This window comes from Ambystoma mexicanum, chromosome 12 (genome assembly GCF_040938575.1).
Source record: "Ambystoma mexicanum isolate Mex_15411 chromosome 12, UKY_AmexF1_1, whole genome shotgun sequence".
Taxonomy (NCBI): Eukaryota; Metazoa; Chordata; class Amphibia; order Caudata; family Ambystomatidae; genus Ambystoma; species Ambystoma mexicanum.
In genome coordinates, this window is record NC_090936.1 from 495,211,177 (window position 1) to 495,233,762 (window position 22,586).

Below are 22,586 nucleotides of genomic sequence, written 5' to 3' on the forward strand. Positions count from 1 at the left end.
GGAAGCGCTCGCGCCCATCCTAGTGGTGCATGGCATCATTGTTGTTGGCCTGATGAGGCAACTGTACAGTTTGGGGTTGTACTCTGTGGGGAGGGGGGATTGTTGGGTGTTCACTGGGGGGAGGAGGGATTGTTGGGTGTTCACTGGGGGGAAGAGGGATTGTTGGACGGAAAATAAATGGCGTTAAAAAAATCACGATGCATGGACAGTAGTGATTGTTACAAATGCAATTTAATGTTGAAGTGACATATGTACAATTTACCTATTACCCATTTCTAAAAGAATCCATCATTCAATACCTGTCTGGCCAACCTCCCTTCCCTCAGCCCAACCCTTTGTGCATGTGCAACACCTTCTGGCACTTCATCGCCTTCAACGCCTTCACCACCATCCTCAGGTGGCTGCACATGAGCATCTGGGGGCAGTGGCACATTTCTGCGACAACAGATGTTGTGCAGCATGGCACATATCAGTACTAATTTTCCAACGTTTTCTGGTGCATACATCATTGCACCTCACGTGCGTTCGAGGTAACGGAAGCGTGCCTTCAGCAGGCCAAATGCCCTCTCGACGCAGATCCGTGTACTGGCATGACCAAGGTTGTATGCCCGCTCCCCCGCCGTGTGTGGGTGACGCACAGGGGTCATGAGCCACGTGTACTGGGGATATCCCGAATCACCTGCAGGGGAGAGAAAGCCGGTATGGGGACAAGGTAAGTCGAGTGGGTGTACAGAGCCCTGTCATCAGTGTGATTTTGCCATATTTGTCATTTGGGCTATAACATTGTGGAGTGTGCTGTCCTACGGGCACGATTGAATCGATGGGGTACTCTCCACTTGGTACACCTATGTTTCTGTATGTAACAGTACTCATTCACTTGTCGCAGGAAGAGGGGGCCCTTCCATCTACTTCTGCTTGACTGTCATTGCAAATCCATTTGGCTACAGTTGCATTTGCTGCTCTTCACTATTCTGTACTGTTATCCATGCATTTCCATGGCCATTTTGGGGACAGTGTTTGTGGGATGCGCATTGTCATTACTCGGCCTACTTATGTGTGGAGCATTAGTGGATGTGCCAGCTCATGGATTGGGTTTTCACTACTGTCGGATGGCCAGGGTGGGATATCTGTACTGTGTCAGTGTTGGGAGCCATGGTGCTACTCACACAGGAGGCCTTGTTGTGGTGGGAGTTCCATATGTCACTGTGCCGCCACATGTCTGACATCCTGCATGGGTGTGTTCTGCTGTGTTGGACATGTCCAAGGTTCATCGTGCAAGGTGCTTGAATGTGTATGCTGCTGTGATGGTGCTGACTATTGGGAATGATGGATTTTGTGACAGGCACCATCAGTTGTGGAGTGACATGCTTTGTGGTATACATTTGTACTCACCCAGTAGCCATGTGTTTTGGCCTCGGTGCCTTTCCATGTATGCCGGCAGGGTACTGTTGCGTAGGATCATGGAGTCGTGGGTGGATCCTGGGTAGCGGCACAGCAGTGGCTGAAGGTGAGGTCAGTGCCACATGTCATCTGCACGTTGAGGGAATGGTACTGTCTCCGGTTCCTGTAGGCAGCCTCATGTGCCTGGGGTGGTACAAGTGCCACATATGTGCAGTCCAGGGCTGCTATTACATTCGGGACTTGGGCAATGGCATAGAATTGACCCTTAAGCTGGTGCACCTGTGCCTGTGTGGCTGGCAATGCAATGTGTTCATTCACATGATTCAACAGTGCATCAAGCATCTGTCGCAGCATGGCACTGAATGTGGACTGGGCCATTCCATGCATCATGGCAACGGTATGTTGGTAGCTGCCAGTCCCAAGAATTTGAAGCACAGACACAAGCTTCACTAGGGGAGGTACTGCCGTGCTGGTGGCTATGCGGCTGCATATGTCACCCTGGATTGTGTCCAGCAACTGGGTGATGGTTTCCCTGTCCAGCCGATATTCTGTCACCAACTGACCATCAGTTAGGGCCCAGGGTGTTGGCCTGACCCTGGGGATGGCTGGCCGCCTTGCTGGTTCTGCTCTCCTCCTCCTTCTCCTCATCCCCACTGCCCCCTGCACTCCCAGGGCCCTGGCCTGGTTGACTGGCCTCTGTAGCTCCAGGTGCAGCAGGTAGAAGTCAACATCAAGGCTCCCGGCTCCAAATGGCAGCATGGTGTTGGGGAGGGTGTGTTGTGCATGGGTGGGTCCTTTGTAGGCCTCAGATTTCCATTGCCTCCACCTGGGCCCTCATTGCTGTCTCCTCCCTGCTCCTGCTGGTGTAATGGGGTTGGGGGGGTGTGTTGTGCATGGGTGGGTCCTTTGTAGGCCTCAGATTTGCATTGCTTTCACCTGGGCCCTTATTGTTGTGGCCTGTGTTCTGTTACCTCCAGCTTTTTGCTGGAGGTATTTTCGGCGGATTATCCGTCGCTTTTCTGGTGCTAATAGCGCTTACGCCGGACTCGTGATTGATGATGTTTTAGCGCTAAGGGTTCCTGGCGCTGTTATGGCCGGCTTTTGTACAGCCACCTGTCCTTGCGCCGGCTGTTATTGCGCTGGCGGTGTTTGGAGTCGTGATCCGACGGACCCTTAAAATCGGCGCTAAGAGCGTTACCGCCGATTTTAAGGGTTACCGCCCAAGTCGTGATGAGTGTCTAAGAACCCAGTCCAATGTATTGCCATCTTTATGTGTGGGAACATCAACATGCTGGAAGAAACCAATGGCTGATAAGGCAGAGGTCAATGCAATGTGCACAGAGGTTAAAATCACCCAACACCAACATGTGAGTTGTTCCTCAAAACAAATAGTTTTTGCGGTGGTCTGTACACCACAGGAAGGTAACAGAGGTGTTATAGTTGATACTGAGTTTGAGATGTAGACAGATGTAGGCTAAGCAACACATGTCCCAAATAGGAATATATCCAACAACCTTAGACGACTTCACCGAGTTATTGAACATGCGAAAGGGGACGCGGGCGAAATGGCAATTGTATCGTTGGATGCAATAAAGGCCTTTGACTCAGTCAAATGGCCTTGGCTGATTGCAGCCCTGACCAATTACGGGATAGGGCCTGGGTATCTTAAATGGGTCAAACTATTATATAGCGCACCGCTGGCCAGGGTTAAAACGGGAGCAATAATATCGGAGAGGTAGTAACCCAGTATGGGTACAAGACAGGGATGCCCGTGGTCCCCGATGCTGTATATCTTAGCCCTAGAGCCCTTAGCCCTAGAGCCCCATGCGATATACCTAAGGCAGCAGTATGACATAATAGGAATTACCATAAAAGGGGAGCCGCACTTAGTCTCCTTGTACGCGGACGATATGCTGTTGTATTTACGATACCCTGAAGAAAACCTCCAATGTGTTCTTGAAGTGAGCACCAACATAAAACTGAGAAAGCGGTTAAGAGCATTGAAAATAGTATGAAGTTCTGGGTAAAGCTCCCCTTGGTGATGATGGGAAGAGGGTCAATGTTGAAAATGGTAGTGCTGCCAAGACTAAAGCATTATTTTGAGAACATACCATATCTGATACCAAGCCGATTCTTCGCTAGGATACATAGCATATGTAGGGAATTCCTTTGGCATGGGACGAGGAACAGAATTGCCCTTTGGAAGTTACAAAACTTGTATGATAGAGGGGGAATAAAACTGCCAAACTATGAGATCTACTATCTAGCAAGTCAACTACAATATGTGGCAAAATGGGTATCAGAAGAACCAACCTCAGAATCTAGGTTGTTTAGACTAGAATGTGCCCCATTCTTCCTGAAAGAAATGATATGGCTGCCCAGATCAGATATGAAAGAGCGCCCAGAGATGATGATATTGGGATGAGAAATATGGCATAGGGCCTGTGAGGTAATGGAGAACACATCCCTGTGTTCCCCGCAAGTGCCACTAGTCGCATTGACGGGAAAAGAAAGCCAATGAAGATGATCAGGAAGCACTGGGGACCGGTAGGGATAGCAACAATGCAAGACATATGGCAAGAGGGGAGGATAAAAGAATTTGGGATGTTGGTGGTGGAAACAGGGTTACATACGGGACAATATATTACATACCATGGGATGGAGCGGCGAATCAAACAGACATGGTCCGAAATAGTGCTAGAAGAGCAACCGGACGCCACCATAGACATAATATATGACATAGCAGAAGGAGGGCACGAGATATCTAGGATATATGAGCTGGTGATGTCCAAAGTGGGGAAGGAAGTGGTACAATTGAGACAGGATTGGGAGGAGGAAGTGGGTGCCTCAATGAGTGATGGGATGTGGGAGCGAGCCCAAGGGTACCTTAGAAAGTGTCAAGGAATGCGAAGCTACAGCAAATACAATTGTATATAACCCACAGGGCATATATGACACCCCAGAGGATAGCCAAATTTAAAAACGTAGAACGACAACATGCCCCATATGCGGCGAAGAAAACGCCGGGATGACGCATATGTTTTGGGCATGCCCAGAAATCGAGAGATTCTGGGGAGAAGTGGCCCATAGACTAGAAGAAAAAGGGATTAAGATAACTGTGGAAACAGCATGGGCATGCCTAGTAGGAGGGTTCCCCAGACCACGCAAATTTAAACATGTAAGTAAATTAAAGGATTTGGCATATATACTCGCGAAGCGTAGAATTGCCATCGGATGGAAAGCATGCCATAGACCGAAGATAGAAATATGGTGGAAAGACCTTCAGAAATGGGCAGAAGCTGAAACTGCAGTATGGCAGGAAGCTAGTAATACCGGAGGGGATGAAGAAGCTGAAACCTTGACAGCCTGGAAACATTTAATAGCCACACTGTTTGGGCCCATACAGGACGGGTCGAGTGTCCAGGACCCAGCAGAGGATATAGAAGAGGGAATCCCTCTGCAAGATGAAGAAGTAGAACGCGAAGTAGAGTAGGCTCGAATGTGGGGGGAGGGAACGGGAGACGCAGTAGAAATTGTTTGAGTTGTACAAAATTGAAATAATGTAACATGTACTGCAAGTTTGGTTTTGTGGTGTTTGTTTGGAATAAAATCAATAAAATTGTTTTAAAAAAAAAAATGTAGGCTAAGCAACACAGCCAGAGGGCTTCATTACAAGTATGGCGGTGTGGGAAAAAACAGTAGTAGTAAAGCTGTGGTACTATGTTACCACTGCATTACTGCCAAATTACTGCACCACTGTAGTAAAACTTGGGTGGTGAGGCAGAGGAAAACCTCCAGCAAAATACTGGAGGTAAGTCTGCCACCTTACCACCAAAAATCTGCAAAATATGAGGAAATACCACCACCGGTAATTCTGCCAAAATCCCCATGGGACTAACACTGCTGTACCACCACTGGTAATCCAGCTGTAATTATGCCGTCAACCAAATGGCGGTAATGATAATTCTGTTTGGCGGTTGTCCGGCAGATTTACCAACAGTATACTGCCAAACTTGTAATGAGGCCCTTTTAGACTGGAGCTGAGGAGTGACGTTTGCTGAGGAAGTGGGAGAGCACCAAAGCAGGGGAGCCCCTTAAGCCCGGTAGAGGGGTGTACTCCATTGTGGGAGTGAAGAGCCCCCTGAACCACAGATGTGGGAGGAGCTCCAGTGAGGGAGAGAGGGGCCCGCTGAACCCCAGAAGTGAGGTGTGCTCCAGTGAGGGGAGGGAGAGAGGCCCCAGTAGAGGGGGTGCTCCTATTGGGAATAGGTGACCCCCTGAGATGGGGTGGGCTCCAGTGTGTGGAAGGCAAGCCCCTGAGTCCAAAAGAAAGATATCCCTGACCCAAGAGAAGGGAGGGGTGAGAAGTAGCAAGGGAGAAAGTGACCTTGACCTCCGGAGAGGGGATGCATGATGGAAGAGGAGAGCACCTGAAATCCAGGAGAGGGGTGTGCTATAGTGAAGTAAGAACGTGAGTGAGCAGGGCACTAGATTACTGGTAGAGTGGCCAGGGCACTATATCCCTCGGTGTGGAATGGTGAGCACTGCTCCATAACACTGAGGGAAAGAACAGAGAGGGAAACGCCCTTGGCCCCGGGAGAGGGGAATAAGTAACAGAGAAGGAGCGCCCCAGCAGAAGTGATAAAGACTGAAAGCTAGAGGCACCTAAACCGGAGAACGTCCTGTCTCAAACTTTCTGAATGCCTTTTTGTTTGCTGTCTTTCATATATAATCCTGAGTACAAGGAATATGTTTACGAAGAAGCTTTATGTTACAGCCATTCTGAACCAATTCCCAGCAAGTCTTAAATCTTAGTTTTGTGCCATTAGTTATGTGTTCCCTCGGCCATGTGACAGCATATAAAGATATGCCATTTTTACACTGGCTGTTCCTGGGCGTAGCAGCAGGTTTGTAGCCATAGTGCAGTGGCTATGTGTGGGCTCTATAAAGTGAAATATCAAGCCTTGCAGTTCAGGATTGAGATGAACTGCTGATGTCTTTGGAAAAGCCCATGCAAACACTTTGGCCACTAAAGGCAAAGTCACAATTTGTCATCCTCGCCCACTTCTCTTGCATGCAATTGGTCAACATTTGTCATCTGCAAGGTCTAGTGTACCTGGCAGAGCACCTGTGCTAGTGGGGTACTAGGCTACCTCTGGTCCTACATTGTTTTTAAACTAGCCTTAGTGTATGCCAGGCTTTTAGTACTACAATGCAAAGACGGCACTGGCATAGAATTAAAGTGATTTTTTCAAACAGGGTGAAATCCCAGTTTGGGGCAACATGCCAAGACAGATGTTCATGTCTGCGTTGCTCCCAGAATTCGAATAACCAAACTTTGGCAAAGTACTAATCAGAATTGATTCTCCTTCTAAAACAGCAAATTTATGATTGCTGCGTTAACTATTGTAACACTTAAGAGGGGAAATAAGGAGAAGTAATGGAAAGAGGGAAAGTAAGGAGATGTAGTGGGAATAAATCGATTGGTCAAAAGTAATAAAGCTTGATAAATAATGTGCCCCTAACTCTAGCTCATCTAAGCACAACCATGCTTACATATTTGACATGTCATCTTGCAGTAAAGCCGTCTTAATTTCTATATCAGTAGAGCAAAGCCATTGTTGACTTAAATTACAACATATATGTCTAGACCTATTGCAGTGAAAACTGAGAAATCGGCAACTCAAAGAGACACATTAACCAAAGCTACCTTCCTAACACTCATTCCATGGCAGCCTCATACCAGCACACCCTTTGCAAAGGACAAGAGAGCCAAACAGCCCATCAAGCTGCAGACTTCACTAGGCTGCTGGTGAGAGGCAAACATGGTGAAATCCAGCCACACTGAACTGGCCAAACGGAGCAAACGGCAAGAGGCGGGAACGGGGTGGGCCAAGAATGGACTTTAAAACATTTGCTGTGAAAACCCAGCCGTTGGCGGAAAGCACAGGGAAAGATTGGCAAAAGCGGACAGGTGACACCAAGGGCCAATGGGATAGGGGAGGGCTATAAAAAGCCTGTATTCACATTCATGAATTAGAGGTGTTTGGGTAAGGTCTTTTGGATAGTTAGTTGACAGAGAGGCTAGGTGGCAGAGAGTGGAAGGTGGCGGTGGAAGGTGGTGTCGAATGCTGAGGTGTTTTTGGAAGAGTTGGAAAGATAGTGTGTGAAAGAGAATGTTAGAAAGCTTGAGAGACAAAAGTGGTTGTGGTATATGTGGCAAACTGCGTTCAGAGACAAGGGTGCAGGAGATAGATGAGTGTGAGAGATGGGACAGGGCTGAATGTAGGTAGTGAGGTATCAGAGGCCCAGAGGGAAAGAGAGAGAGAGCATGAGAGAGAAGGGTACGAGGAGAGAGGAAGTAGGTATAGTGTGGGAGGGTGGAGTGCAGGAGGGAGGAGGTAGTAACCGGAAAGGGGTGGGGGTGTAGAGGGGAGCAAGGAAGGAGTGTGAGAAAACCTGACAAAGAAGGGAGAGAGATTGGAGGGAGTGGTGACAGTGAGGCGGGAGGAAAAAAGAATGTGTATGTGGAGAGGTGGAAAAGAGGGGAATGGGAGATTGAGGATATAGGAAGATGGAGGGGAGGAGAGAGATCAAGGAGGGAGGAGAAACAGAGGGCAGGAGGAAGGGGAGTAGAAAGATCAGGGAGAGGAGAGGGAAGGATAGAGTGTGAGACTGTGGAAGCACCCTCTTAAAATCCTTGTAACCCACCTTGGGAAAGCATCAGAGTAGGACACCCTTATGAAGTCCCGGAGGAAGTAAGGTAGCTAAAGCTATGGCCTTTAGGCATTCATTGCAAGACTATGTCAAAACCAGACTGTAGGGGTTGCCTGTCTATAGTCTTTTATGACATCTGGTTTGAGAGTAGGGATGCCTGCGCTAGGGTAGAGGGATCCAAGAGGAAGGACAAGGGTGAGACTTAAGACTTGGGAGACCATTAGTCTGGTCTGCCTATCGTTATTCAACAGGAGAACCTTTGTCATTGATAATAAAATACCAAACCATTCCATCTGTCCTCGAGTTATTGAAGCCATCTGTGAAACAACCACATTACTTGGGTTGAAGGCTGACATTTTGTCTCCTACCATTCCTTCAAAAAGGAACATGCCATCCCTCCTCTTTCCAGCCTGGAGAGCTGTTGAGGCACATTGGCGATATGTATCAAGCTGTGGCTTAAATGTACAGAGGCCATTAAACAAGCTGCAGGATTACCTTACTGAGTAGGGTGGCACATCTGGAAATGATGCCTTCCCCCTTGACTTTGTCAACATCGTCCCAGTGTGGAACCTTACCTCCCCTTTTGATTGAGTGAACTACTGCTCTCCACTATTGGATTCCTCCTCCTATTGAAGGTCCTATTTCAACATAAAGTCCACAGGCATTATGAGGGACTACAATTGGATACCAGGAAGAAGTTGCTTAAACATTTGTTTGTTTAGGTTCTGTAACCGCTATCCAGAGTTAAACTGTTAAGAAAGATGTAGTTACTGATATGTAATTTTTGTTCGTGGGTTCTCTAACAGTGGGAATCCGTAGAAAATCTCGGGAAAAAACATACCGTAGAATTGTTTGAATTTCGGCTGTACAAGAATTGTATACAGCTGAAAATTCCGAACAATTGCAACATTCGGCAGCATTATAGCAAACAGTCCCCCGCACCCTTGTTCGCTATAATGACATCGGAGGTGGCGGGGGTGTCCCAGGCTTTCTAAACAATAACGTTTAGGAAAAAAGGGGGGCCCTGCGGCACCGGTTCTGTCCACGTAAGTGGAAGGAACTTGCATTGCACGGAGACAGGTAAGTCAGCAGCACACAACGAGGTGTGCCACCAAAAGGTAAGTAGGGTTAGGGGTAATAGGAGAAACGTGAAAATGTCGAAAGGGAAATGCAGTTAAATAAACTTCAGTTTTTCCTCCGGCAGACTTTTCCCTTTCAACGTTTTCACATATTTCCCTAACAGTGCATACCAGTATTAGAACAGCATATATAATCCAAAGTCAATGTTATATGTAAAATATATTCTGGGTGCCGGGAGGGGGGTTGGGGCGAGGTGCAGCCTGGCACAAAGCCGACTAATATATAGAAAGGAAAAGTAAGAGTCCTAAGTTTAAGGACCCTTGTGCCCCCTGCACACCACTAAACTGATATCAGCCAAATAATAGGTATAGTATCAATGTAGATTTGTAAGAGATTCTTTACACGAACCAGGATTGTAAAATGCACAAATATTTTAATTAGAACAAAAACATAAATAAAGAAGAAAACACATTATATTTTCCAATAATGTGTTCAGTGCTCTTTGCATTTCGGGTAAATACCCTTCCTCGGGAGCAAAAATATGTACATCATAGGTCCAGAATCTTCACTTTCATGTCTATAAATCAAGAGCAAAAATCAATACATTATATGTCTCATCTGTTTACTCTTATTGTCAAAATAAGTATATCAGAGTGTTTTTCTCCCATATTGAGGAGTAATCATTGTCCTGGATTTATAGGTTAAAATATCCAAAAGTGCAATGGACTTCTTCATATGTTAAGGAACAAAAGGTGCTGTCATGCACTGCGGGGCCAAGTATTCACACTGAAAAACAAGAGAAATCGGGATAATAAGATCAAACTGTCCATTTTTGCCTACTGCTTGGAATTCTGCTAAACTAGTCATCCTACGAGAGAAAGACTAACTCATCTGATAGACATGCTAGCTCCTGCATGCCCTCTAGTAGGGGAAGATACACTTATGGATAATATCTAGATGCTCTTCTCATTAACCATGATACAGGTTTCTTTGATTTCCATACATTGGGCTGATCTTGGAATAGCCAGAAACTAATATTATTTAACTGAATTGGTACACTAGGAAGAAAGACCAATATGTGCTAGCTAATTGACATCTGGACCTTGCTTTTAGGTAGCCATACTAACATTATTATTTTTTTATTTTTTTTATTTTAACAACTTTATTTATATTTGCACACAGGTTATGCACATACATTAGCAACGTTCTTTAATTATACAGACATACTACATATGCAGTTCAATAGCCTTCTGTGTTCAGGTTCCCGGTTCACTGAGGTCAGCCAGGTATTGCTTGTATCGCGACCATATGTTTCTGGGTCTACTTTGTGGTGTGACCAAGTCAATATACAGTTCTTCAGTGTCATTAATCCACACCATATCTCTGTTCCAGTCCTCTATTGTAGGGGGTTGTACGTTCTTCCATCTCATCAATATGACCCTTTTAGCTATGAGCAGACTCAGATTCAATAATTTCCGCCACGTCGGATTCAGTTTCCCTTCTGCCCCCAACATGCAAATCCGTGGTGTCCATGTCACCGGCTGGTCTGCCATCTTGTCTAGAGTCCCCATACCTCTGACCAATAATGTCTCAATTTGGTGCAATCCCACAGCATATGAAATAGATTAGCATTTCCAGCATTACATCTTGGGCAGGTACCATTCGATGTGGGATATATCTGCTTAAGTCTTAATGGGGTGTAATGTATCCTGTGTACTATTTTATAGTGTATCAATTTAAACCTTGAGTTGCATGATATCCCTTTAGTCAGTGTGCAAATCCGGGACCACTCTTGATCGTCTATCTGTTGCCCCAAATCTTGTTCCCATCTCCCTTTAGCTGTGTGGGTTACCACAGGGCGTGTTTCTATTATAGTTTTGTATAGCGTAGAGGCTGTGACCTTTTGGGTACCTCCTGTAAATATATAGCCTAATGCCATATTTATTTCTGGTTCTTCTGGGAATGTTGGGTGGATTCGTTCTGCCATGGTTGCAACCTTATGGTATTGCTGTTTATACGTGTGTTTGTTCCCCAGTGTATCCTTAATATCGTCCCAAGTTATAAAGTGTTAGTCCAAGAATAACTGGCCCCACTGTGTGATACCTTTAGCACTCCAGTGCCTTGCTATTTCACTATCAACACTGAGTGGTGTATGTGGATCTCCCCATATTGGCATACTTGGATGATATAGTTTACTGGCACCATATATGTCAGTAATTCTGGACCATGATGTGGTTCTGACTTTGGAGGGGTTGGTTGTATTGTACTGCTTCGGGGTGGGTCTGGACATCCTTTGCAGCACCCCTATCGCCTCTCTCTCTTGTGGGGTCAGTGGGGTTAAGAAAGGATGTGGCCCATCTTGCCGCTTGTTGTGCCTGTGCCGCCAAGTAATAAAGTTCCATGTCCGGTGCCATCAGTCCACCCCTTGGATATGTGTCCGTCAGGACTCTCCAGCTTAGTCTGGGGTGTCCGCCCCAAGCAAAATGTGCGCAGGCGCTATTGATTTTGGTGAACAGAGCACGGCTGGGCCACACCGGAACCGTAGTGAAGAGGTAAAAAAGTTTCGGTAGTATCACCATTTTGATTACGGCTAACCGTCCTGCCATTGATATTGGGAGTACATTCCATTGTTTCATTTTAGCGCACAAGGTGTCCGCTAGTGTCATGTAATTCAATGCTCGGGATAGTTGGGCCGTTCTGGCTATGTGGGCCCCTAGATACACTATGTGTATCGGACTCCATATAAGTCCGTGAAGGTTCTGGGGTTGTGGTGTGGTGTGGCGTCTGTGAGCGGGAATGTTTCTGATTTGTGGGGGTTGAGGCGTAGTCCCGAGTATTCGCCGAACTTTCCTACCTCTGCCAGGACCCTGCCGAGCGTGCTGTCTGGGTTTTTTAGGTATAAAATAATGTCATCCGCGTATAGCGTTTACTAACATCATTATTTAATGTTATTGTTATATTCAAAAGAATGAGCAATGTTTGCTTACTACTCAACATCCGAATTCTTCTTAATTTCTTAGAAAGTCATACCTATTGACAAGCCCTTGATGCTGACTGTTGACATACGTTTGTCCTCGATATCATAGCAGTAGCTCTGCTATACACTGCTATTTGTGTGCATTGAACTGCAGCACTAGAGCGATCTGCAATAACTTAATACATTTTTGATATGTATATGACAACCGTGGCTCTTATAAATACAGCGCACGTTCACGCGTGTCAATATTATTACATGACGTCATCGTGCACACACGCAATGATGTCACGAAACAAGGCGCACACTACTTTGGGCATCCATTTTTTTTAAACGTCAGCTCCCGCACTGCGAGTAGCCGGCGTTTCTCTTCAGAATTCATCCACTACAGGATGGTAGGAACCTGTACCAGTTCATTTTATATACAATTGTGAACAGCTACCAGCATCTTACAGGTTTAGACCTCTGCATACTTTATATTTTCAGCACAATCTTAACACACGGAATACCTTACTTTGATACTTTCCTTTGTATAAATTTGGTCTAGATATTTTGTGTGACTGACCACAAGAGACATTTCATAGTTAATGTGAAAACCATCTTATTGAAGATTGATGAACATCGGTATATACCCATGATGGTAAGAACGTGGTTGCATTCCTGATGTGAACTTCAACAGATGCACTCTTAGATTCTTTGAACACTTTAAACAGCTATAACACCTCACAGTGATACTATTATATTGATTTGATCTAGATATAATCACGTATTGGCTTGACCAACAAGAGGCAAACTGCAATTTATGTTGAAATCTATTCAAAGAAGATACCGTTTTAATACTCATTCCACCCTGGACTTGAAGGTAAGGCAATATGCCTTTCATATCAGCAGAATTTCAGGCGTTAGGCCAAAAACAGACAGTTTGATCTTATTACCCCTATTTCTCTTGCTTTTTAGTGTCAATACGTGACCCCGCAGTGCTGGACAGCACCTTTTATTCCTTACCCATATGAAGTTGGACTTTTGGATATTTTAACCTACAAAATCCAGATGAATGATTACTCCTCAATGATTACTCCTCAGCATGGGAGAATAAACCTTTTATATACTTATTTTGACAATAAGAGTAAACAGATGAGACATATAATTTATTGATTTTTGCGCTTGACTTATAGACATGAAACTGAAGATTCTGGACCTATGATGTACATATTTGGTTTGTGTAAAGAATCTCTTAGAAATCTACATTGATACTATACCTAATATTTGACTGATATCAGTTTAGTGGTGTGCAGGGGGCGCAAGGGTCCTTAAACTTAGGACTCTTACTTTTCCTTTGTATATTATTGTTGCTTACCACAAGTCTGTATTCACTCTATTTTATAATTGCTGCTTGATACTTCTGATACCAATAATATTTTATTTTCCATGTAGGAGTTTCTAAAATTGTTCACTGGCCTCCTTTTTTGTTAGTAGCCCACATTTAACGGTTTTGAGTCCATGCTACCTTCATTTTCGAAATCATTAAGTTCGTTTTTACTTCTAAATTAATTTATCAGTCCCCATTAGGGAGGACCCCACAATTCTTTTTGCTTCTGTGTTAGGGCACACCACATGGGTTTGAGAAATGTGGGTCCATATTCAATACCCATTGTGATTTACGCCATATACCTTCTAAATAGAGTTATCAGAAAACAAACCTTTCGCTTTCTCTCCTACTGTAGCTCTATGTTTGATGGTGGCACCCTGGAGAATCCAGAGCAGAATAGTCGTTTATACAGAGAAATCGTTGGTTTCCTAAGATGTCATCTCCAGGCTATTCCTCAGGTATTTAGGGGATGCATTTATGTGCATTTATATATTACATTAATTTGATTTTAACTTGTTCACATATCTCAGTCATTATTGTTTGGGATGATGAAAACATGGCTGCATTCCTTGACTTTACAAATAGACTGAAACTGTCTCCACCTATATCACTGTTACTTTTCTGCAATCTGAAATAGTTAATTAAAAAATAAACCATGTATTTTTTCTCAGCATCATGGTATCTACAAACTGTACCAGTGTGTAAAGTGTGTTCAGCAAATTTTGGTGTCTTTTTAAATATAAACCTGTTAATCTACTATTCCTGACATACACAGCTTGACTGAAGATGAAGAAAGCCTGAGCCATTTTGATAATATTTGTAACACGCTGTAAATGACACAAGAACATTCACTGGTGTGGTTAGATGTGGGTTGTCGCCTTTCTTTCTTTCTTTCTTTCTTTCTTTCTTTCTTTCTTTCTTTCTTTCTTTCTTTCTTTCCTTTCTTTCTTTCCTTTCTTTCTTTCTTCTGAAACGGTCAAAGAAGTAGATTTTTAACAGTGCTTTCTGAACAAATTGGATCAACAAAATAAGTGCCATCCACACATCTAATCTACTGTAATTAGACAGCAGTTATCAATCTATTTACTTATAGGTGACGCTCCAAACCCCAGCAGGGTGGGTTGGCAAGAAATGCAATTATTTCTACAGTATTACATTTTAGACCTAAGTATCACTATTTTGATTTTGTAGCTAGCTTGCATAACACATTCTAGACATTCTTTCTACTGATAATCGTTCTGGTCACTTGGTGTGAATTCAATGAAAACTGTCCTAAATATCTCTGATAGTACAGATTAATCAGCGTGTCTTCACTTTATGGGCTGGTGGGCCTAGTCGTAAGTTGAGTAGCTGACCCGTCTTCCTGCACTTAGAATTTTCAGATGGGAGCAGTCACCGGTTTTGCCAAAAGCATTTTAGAGACCAGAAAAATACTTGAGCCATAGCTCGAATTTGAGGTTGACTAATGACATAAAGCAGTGCCGTGGCCCAACAGTTGAGAGTTTACATTGATGTAAGAAAGTAGGTGGGATCAGGTAGATGTGGTGTAAACAAGGCCCTGACATACAGTCTCAGTAAACAGTAGGACCTATGTTATGCTGCACAACAGGTGATGCATGCCAGAAAATAAACTATTTCTCAGTCCTGAGCTCTTTGTTAATCCCTCACCCTTGAAGAGTGTACAGTGTCTTGCCTTCTGGTTTTTCTTTATTAGCCATTTGAAATCCAGTAAATCTGAATTGAAACTGTGGTTGATGTGTAAGCATCCCGCTAGGTTAACGTTGCCTTTATGTAGGTCACCTTTCTACAGTGGAGGGTTTTGTAGATGATTCTCAGTGGTTTGAACTATATGTAAGGCCATCAGTGGAGGATAAGGGCAGGGGTAAAAGATTAGAACATTATTTCAAGTGTATCACCTAGACAAAGGAGTGTGGCAGGGGGGCTTCCTCATTTCAGCAGTGAAAATGAAATCTATTATAATAATCTTGTTGGAAAAAACGGAAGTAGGATGGGGAGATTGGAGGCAAGGATCAAGATTGTTGGCTGTTAAAATGTTGACTTGTTTCTAATTTTGCAGGACTCAGGCCTCCAGTTTGACTACGAAACGGTGATGCTGAGATGCACAGAAACGTTTGACGATGAGGACTTGTAAAGCTTTGAGTGAATTACGCACAGACAGTGCCTTTGGAGAGAACAGTGGACACACCCTTATAAAACTTCCAAATGTTATGCAAACCTCTTTAAAAGAGGTATCTAATGATAGATGCAAACCTTTCTGCAAATGCTAAACAAGGACTTCACTTTAGGTTGATCAATGCATTCCCCATGAAATGGGTGATCACTAATATTTAAGAAAAAAACTGACTTTCTCGAAACACCCTTGCTTGCCCACCACCGCCATAAAGGACTACTTGCATCTCCTATAGGCACCAACATATTGCCTTCATCTTGATAAGGGTTGACGTAACCACTCTTCACCACTTTTCCAAAGAGATACACAAACTCTCCTAAAGGCATGCCATTGATTTTGCAGTTTGTTGGACTATGGTTCTCCTATTACTAACGAAGTATTCATGTTCATAAAACATTCAAAAGCAATCAGTTGCTGCCGCTCATTTGTTATGATGTCATTACACACCTTAACAAATCTCTCTACACTTGCATAGAGTTTCTCTACACTGCCTAAGAGCACATAATACTGCCTATAACTACATGGTTGTTCGCCCACTAAAATTAAGAACATTTTCCCTAGGTATACCTCTGCAAACACTTTGTACATGCCACAAACACACTGGTCACTCCTCCCAAATTACATGAAACCTGGCTACATTCAATTCAAGTGAGTCTATCACTACCTTTTCAAAGAGATTCATGTAGTTTGTAATACTTAATTTATCTAACCTCCCAACTCCTTCATATTGCCCTTCATTTTCCCAATAAAGGCGGCTCTAGGGTGAATATCAGGACTGTGACACATCTCTTAAATCTAAACATCAAGGGTACTAATCAAAAGCTCTGCCTCTTGAGTGCATGTAGTCTTCCCCAACATTTACAGCACAGAATAGAAACAGTGCTAATGACTTTTCTATCTTGATTGATCCCGAAATTCTTACATGAGTGTTGAACACCATGTAAATTAAATCTCTTTGTACACAGGTTTTAGGTCCTAATATTTATGATGTTTTAAACATTTATGAATGCTTAATTTATTATGAAAATTAAATCTGTTTTCTGTTGCCAAGTTTCTGTCCTTGTTTGTCACATGTTTCTGTCTAGGAGAAAAGGAACACTCAATCTGGGCCATAGTGACCAAGATATAGGGGGTCATTCCGACCCTGGCGGTAGGGGGTTAACGGCACTGGTAAGGATGCCGGTGCCGTTAACCCCCTACCGCCCTATTACGAGGTCTCTTAGCGGGTCCCACCAGGACCGGCTGGTTTTACCAGCCGGCCTTAGTGGGACCCGTTAAGGGACCATGGAGCTTATAACGGGCCCGCAATTAGGTCCTTCCCCATTCCCATTGAACCCTATGGGGGCTCAAATGGGAATGGGGAATGGTTATCGAAATGGAGACTTACCGGGTCCGCATAGGTCGGAATGTCCCGGTAAGTCCCCATTCCGACACCACGGGCACGGACCCGAGTTTGGACCGAGAGTGCTAATAGCACCATGGCTACCTCCAAACTCGGAATTGCCCCCATAGTGTCCCTGACACTTTAATTCCCCTTACCTAAGCAGTTTGGGAGCTAATGTGTGTTTATTAATCGTCTCTACGACAGCCCTACATATGATTAAACAAGCAATGAATCATGAAAGGGCAAAATATATTGCGTGGAAAAATTATGAGAAAGACAATTGAAACAATACCTTTGACATAAAAGAGGTTCAGAAAAGGATTGTGGCAATCAACAATATATGTGTTGCATTGATCGAGTTCAAAGAACTTTATTTATAGTCGGGATAGGTATTGGATAAACGCCTGTCAGTCCTATGGTTTTCTCTACAACTGAAAAGGGTGTTCCTTTCTGTGAACAATCTAAGCAAAAAGGTAGAGAATAGATCAAATATAGTGTAACTGGTTTCTCGTTTCTGGCAGAGATCCTAGTCTCCCTCTGGATCTCTGTTCTAAACACAGACTCAGGGTTATATTGCCTAGCTCACTTCTCCAGCATGGGGTCTGGCATGGATTCACATGCTCATGAATATTCCCTGTCGTCAGGCTGGGAATCCTTGGTAAAGAAAAAATCAGAATCAGTTTCATTTCTGATCTGTCTTTCGTAGTAGTAACCAATCACTGATCTCTGCGTCATACTGACCACAGCCAATGACTGCCCTCTACCTAAGCCCCGCCTCTGGCAGCCATCTTCAGATTTTTACCGCACGTTCAAGTGTTGGGATCCTCGTGCTATTGCTCTCGAGCGTTAGTGCTTTTTTTCACGTTTTTTCTCAAAAAATGTCTCTTTTTTCGGTCGAAAGAGCCTCAAGCTCCACCGTTTCTTCATCCGATCAACGGGGACCCGTGTCGGATTCGTCTACGCCCCTCAAGGGTGAATATTTCGTCGAGCCACGCTTTTGGAGGACTCCAGAAGTTTCTCAGGCCCATCTCGGACATGGCCCAGGAGAAGGGAAGCTCGACGACCGGAAAGCTGTTCAGGGTCTGCCCTGGATGCCAGCTTCAGAATGTCTTTAAGGAGGACGAACACTCCCTTTGTCTTTACTGCCTACATGAGGACAAGACGCACGTGGAGAAGGACTGTGCGTTTTGCGGCAATATGTCGGAGCGGACCATGAAGGACCGCCATCAACGTCTCGCCAACTGGCTGGAAGGGAAGAGCCCGTCAGGCGAGAAGAAGAAGAAGTCCGAGCGGTCTTCTAAGACCTTTGAGGGCGCCCCGGCGACGGGGGTCCAACAGAAGGCCAAGCACCGCGAGTCCGCTAGCACCGGGAGCGCCGAACGGTCGGGCTCTACGGGGGCCAGGCAGGGCGCATCCTCCCCGGCGCCATCAACCACGAGCCAACGCTCTGGCTCGGGTAAGAGGAAGGCCGAGCACCCGGCGAAGCTCCTGGAGAGACCCTGGTCGAGCTCGAAGGCCCCATCGGACGGGGAGCGAGGCAGTGACCCTCCCCCCAAGGAGAAGGCGGTGAGCGCACCTAAGGTGGTGAAAGCCTTAATCCATCCGGCCAAGGCCTCTATCAAGACAGTCGCGGTGGCCCTGGCTCAGCCTGTGGAGGCTACACCAGTGGTGGCGACCTCGGGGCTCAGAGTCTCCCTGCCACTGCGGAGGGAGTCCTCTTTTATGCCCATCGACAGGACCCCCGTGAAACCTCCGGCGGAGAAGAAAAAGGGGGGGCAGGAGGTCATCGTGGATTCGGCCTCAACCTCTGAGGAAGAGCTGATCGAAGTCTTAAGCCACGGCGGTGGCGTGGAAGAAGACCAGCCCATCGGGAGGGGCCCCGACGTAGGAGACGACGATAACGTCGAGCGTGCCGACGGGGCTCCTGACCGCCCGTCGGACTCCCCTCAACCAGTGCCGCAAGACAACTCGGCGGCCATTTTGTTGGCTATACAGTCCTTATGCTCGGAGATAAGGACGAGACTGCCGTTACCACCAGCGGAGGAACCGCTCCCGACGGAGGACCCGGAGCCAGGCCCTTCTGGGAGCCCTCCCCCTAAGAGAAGAGGGATTCATCCTCCACCTCCTTTTCAGCCATCGTGCCCTGTTCAGCCCTCCTCCCCGTCCACGACACGTGGGGATAATACGGGACTGACACGGCCGCGACGGGTACAGACGACGAGGTTTACGACGAGGATCTGCCGTCGTCACCTCCCACCCGGGCTTCTCCGCCCGACGAGATTGGATCGTTTCACTCCATGATCGCCAGGACATCCAAGCTTTTCCAGCTCTGCCCGGAAGAGAAGAAGAAGGAAGGTTTCCTTTATCAACGGCGCAAGGTCAAGAGGAAGATGGTCCTCTCTGTACCTCTACTGGACGATATTTGGGATGAGGGCCTCGCCCTCCTCAAGAACCCATCCACGACGCCGGCTAGAAGGGATTGGTACGAGAAGAAGTACCGGGTCCCGGACGCGGCCCCCTTGTGCCTTCGGGCACAGCCGACCCCGGACTCGGTCGTCTCCGCGGCGGCCAGGAAGAAAGCGGGGGGGGGCGCGGCCTCTACATCGACCTCCACGCCGGACGACGAGGGAAAGAAATTAGATACGATGGGACGCAGAGTCATCTCGTCTGCAGCGACGACGATTAAGGCTGCCTTGGCTATCGTAGCACGCTACGACAGGGAGTTGTGGTACAAACTAGCCCCCCTGCTGGACTTCCTACCGGACGACAAGAGGGCGGAAGCCCTAGAGATCTTGCAGGAAGGAGAGGTGGCGTCAGACCACGCCATTACGATTGCGACGGACATCGCTGACACTGGATTTCGCCAGTTGGGCAACGGCGTGTGCCTTAGGCGGCGTGGATGGCTCAAGGCTACTGACTTTCGTCAGGACGTGCAGACCAGAGTCTTGGACATGCCGTTCGACGGAAACAACCTGTTTGGGAAAACAGTGGACGATTCCCTTCAAGCCATCAAGGCGGACACGGAGACGGCCCGGGCTCTTGGGGTTCTCCAGCAACGGCGGCCGCCCTTTCGGAGCGGCGGAGGCAAACAGGGTGCCTCCAAAGGTTCCAGCTGCGGATTTTCCACCTACCGTCAAGCGGCCCGTTCGTCGTCACAGGAAGCTTACAGGGGACGAGGCAAGTCAGGCGGACCCCGCCGTCGTCGCCAAGGAGGACAAGGCGGCAAAGCCTTGTCGAAACAGGACTGAACCGGCCGTGGGGTCGGGCCCCCACCGAAGCACCCCGGTGGGAGGCCGGCTGGCGAGCTTCGTCAGCGTGTGGGAGTCCATCTCCACCGACCGTTGGGTGCTGAACGCCCTAGCTCAGGGTCACGCGCTCGAGTTTCTAAAGAGGTGCCCGCGCGTCCCCCCTGTGGCCAGGAAAGAACATCACGTCCCTCAACTTCTCTTGGAGGTAAAGGCGATGCTCAAGAAGGGCGCCTTCGAGCTCGTCCCAAAGAGGCTTCGGGGCTCCGGAGTTTACTCAAGATACTTCCTCGTGAAGAAGAAGACGGGAGGATGGCGTCCCATCCTGGACCTACGACGACTGAACAAATTCATCAAGGCACAGAAGTTCCGGATGGTCACCCTCCAACACGTCCTGGGTCAGCTGGAGAAGGGCGATTTCCTGTCATTGTTGGATTTGGAGGATGCCTACTTCCATATTCCCATCCTAAAGGGACACCGAAAGTTTCTCAGGTTCGTGGTCCAAGGGCGTCACTACCAGTTCAGAGCCCTTCCCTTCGGATTGAGGTCGGCACCCAGGGTGCTCACCAAGTGCCTCGCACTGGTGGCGGCGCAGCTGCGCCGAGAGGGGATCCACGTCTACCCCTACCTGGACGACTGGCTCATCCGAGCGAAGACGAAGGAGCTCGCCGTGCAGCACACGGCAAGGACCGTCCAACTACTCACGGACCTGGGATTCTCCATAAACTACGCCAAGTCCCACCTGGTGCCCGCGCAAGACGCACTGTTTCTGGGAGCGAAGCTCGACACAGTGTCGCTTCTGGCATCTCCGTCGGAGGAAAGGACGAGGGCCATCTTGGGCAAGGTGCAGCGGATGCTGGTTGCGGACGCGGCCAGAGTGAGGTCCATCAAGTCCCTCCTCGGAATGATGTCTTCTTGCATTTACCTTATCCGACTGTGCAGGCTCCGGATGCGCCTGTTGCAGGAGTTCCTGGACGCGCGCTGGATCCAGACGACGGGCAGCTTCGAGGAGAGGATCACACTCGACGAGAGTTTCCGACGAGCGATCCGGTGGTGGGGCACCCGCGCGCATCTGACGGCGGGCATGGACTTCCAGACCCCCGGCCACCAGGAGACAGTGACCACGGATGCCTCCCTGGAAGGGTGGGGAGCGCACACCGAAAATCTGCACGCGAGAGGCCTTTGGCTTCCGACGGAGAAGTCCCTCCATATCAACGTCCTGGAGCTCCGTGCAGTGTTTTGGGCCCTCAGGTCCTTTCTTCCGTCCCTCAAGGGCAAGGTGGTGAGGATCTTCACCGACAACACCACCACCATGTTCTACATCAGGAAACAGGGCGGAACCAGGTCCCCAGCCCTGTCCAAGGAGGCGCAGGATCTGTGGCATTGGGCCGTCGCCCAAGGGATGTTTCTGGTGCCGTTTCATCTGGCAGGGATAAAAAACACCATCGCCGACTCGCTCAGCAGAGAGCTACGCTCGTGCCACGAGTTGGAACTACGACAGGATCTAGTGGACCACCTCTTCCGACGGTGGGGCACACCCCAGATCGATCTGTTCGCGACGGCGACGAACTCCAAGTGCCAGAGGTTCGCCAGCAGGTTTCCCCAGCCGAGGAGCATGGGCGATGCTTTCTCGTTCCCCTGGGAGGGCCTGTTTCTATACGCGTTCCCTCCATTGCCATTGCTGATCCGGCTCATCAACCAGCTCAAGAGGTCACGGTGCAGGATGATCCTCGTCGCACCTGCGTGGCCGAGGCAGATATGGTTCCCGGACCTTCTGGACTTGTCAGCGTCCCCGTCAATCAAGCTGCCAGTGGACGCGGATCTTCTCTCCAGGGAAGGAGGCGCCATCCTCCATCACGACCCGAAGTCGCTAAGCTTGCAGGCCTGGCTCCTGCAGCGTTAGAGTTTGGAGGATATGACATACCGGCCGACTGCAGAGAGGTTCTTGCAAAGGCCAGGGCGTCCTCAACTCTTAAATGCTACGGACACAAATGGAAGAGGTTCTCTGTCTGGTGCCACGCACAGAAGATTAACCCTCTACGGATTACGGCTCCCCAAGTACTGCCGTACTTACTGACGCTGGCCAAGGCTGGACTGGCACACGCGTCCATCAAGATTCATCTTGCTGCGATCTCCCGATACACCAGAACCACGGGGCGGACGTCTTTGTGGTCTCATCGTCTGGTGAAAGAGTTCATGAAGGGACTGTTCAGATCGTTCCCGCC

At 47.4% G+C, this 22,586-nt stretch overlaps 1 protein-coding gene across 1 annotated transcript in view; it reads left to right on the forward strand.

Moving 5' to 3' along the window:
• Positions 1-16,780, forward strand: part of STRA8 (stimulated by retinoic acid 8) — a 244,635-nt gene extending 227,855 nt beyond the window's left edge. Inside the window, exons 7-8 of the mRNA XM_069627700.1 lie at positions 13,897-13,999; positions 15,619-16,780. Coding sequence (XP_069483801.1) covers positions 13,897-13,999; positions 15,619-15,693 — 178 coding nt within the window. The 3' untranslated portion in view covers positions 15,694-16,780. The remainder of the gene's footprint in view (positions 1-13,896; positions 14,000-15,618) is intronic.
• The last annotated feature ends 5,806 nt before the right edge of the window (positions 16,781-22,586 follow it).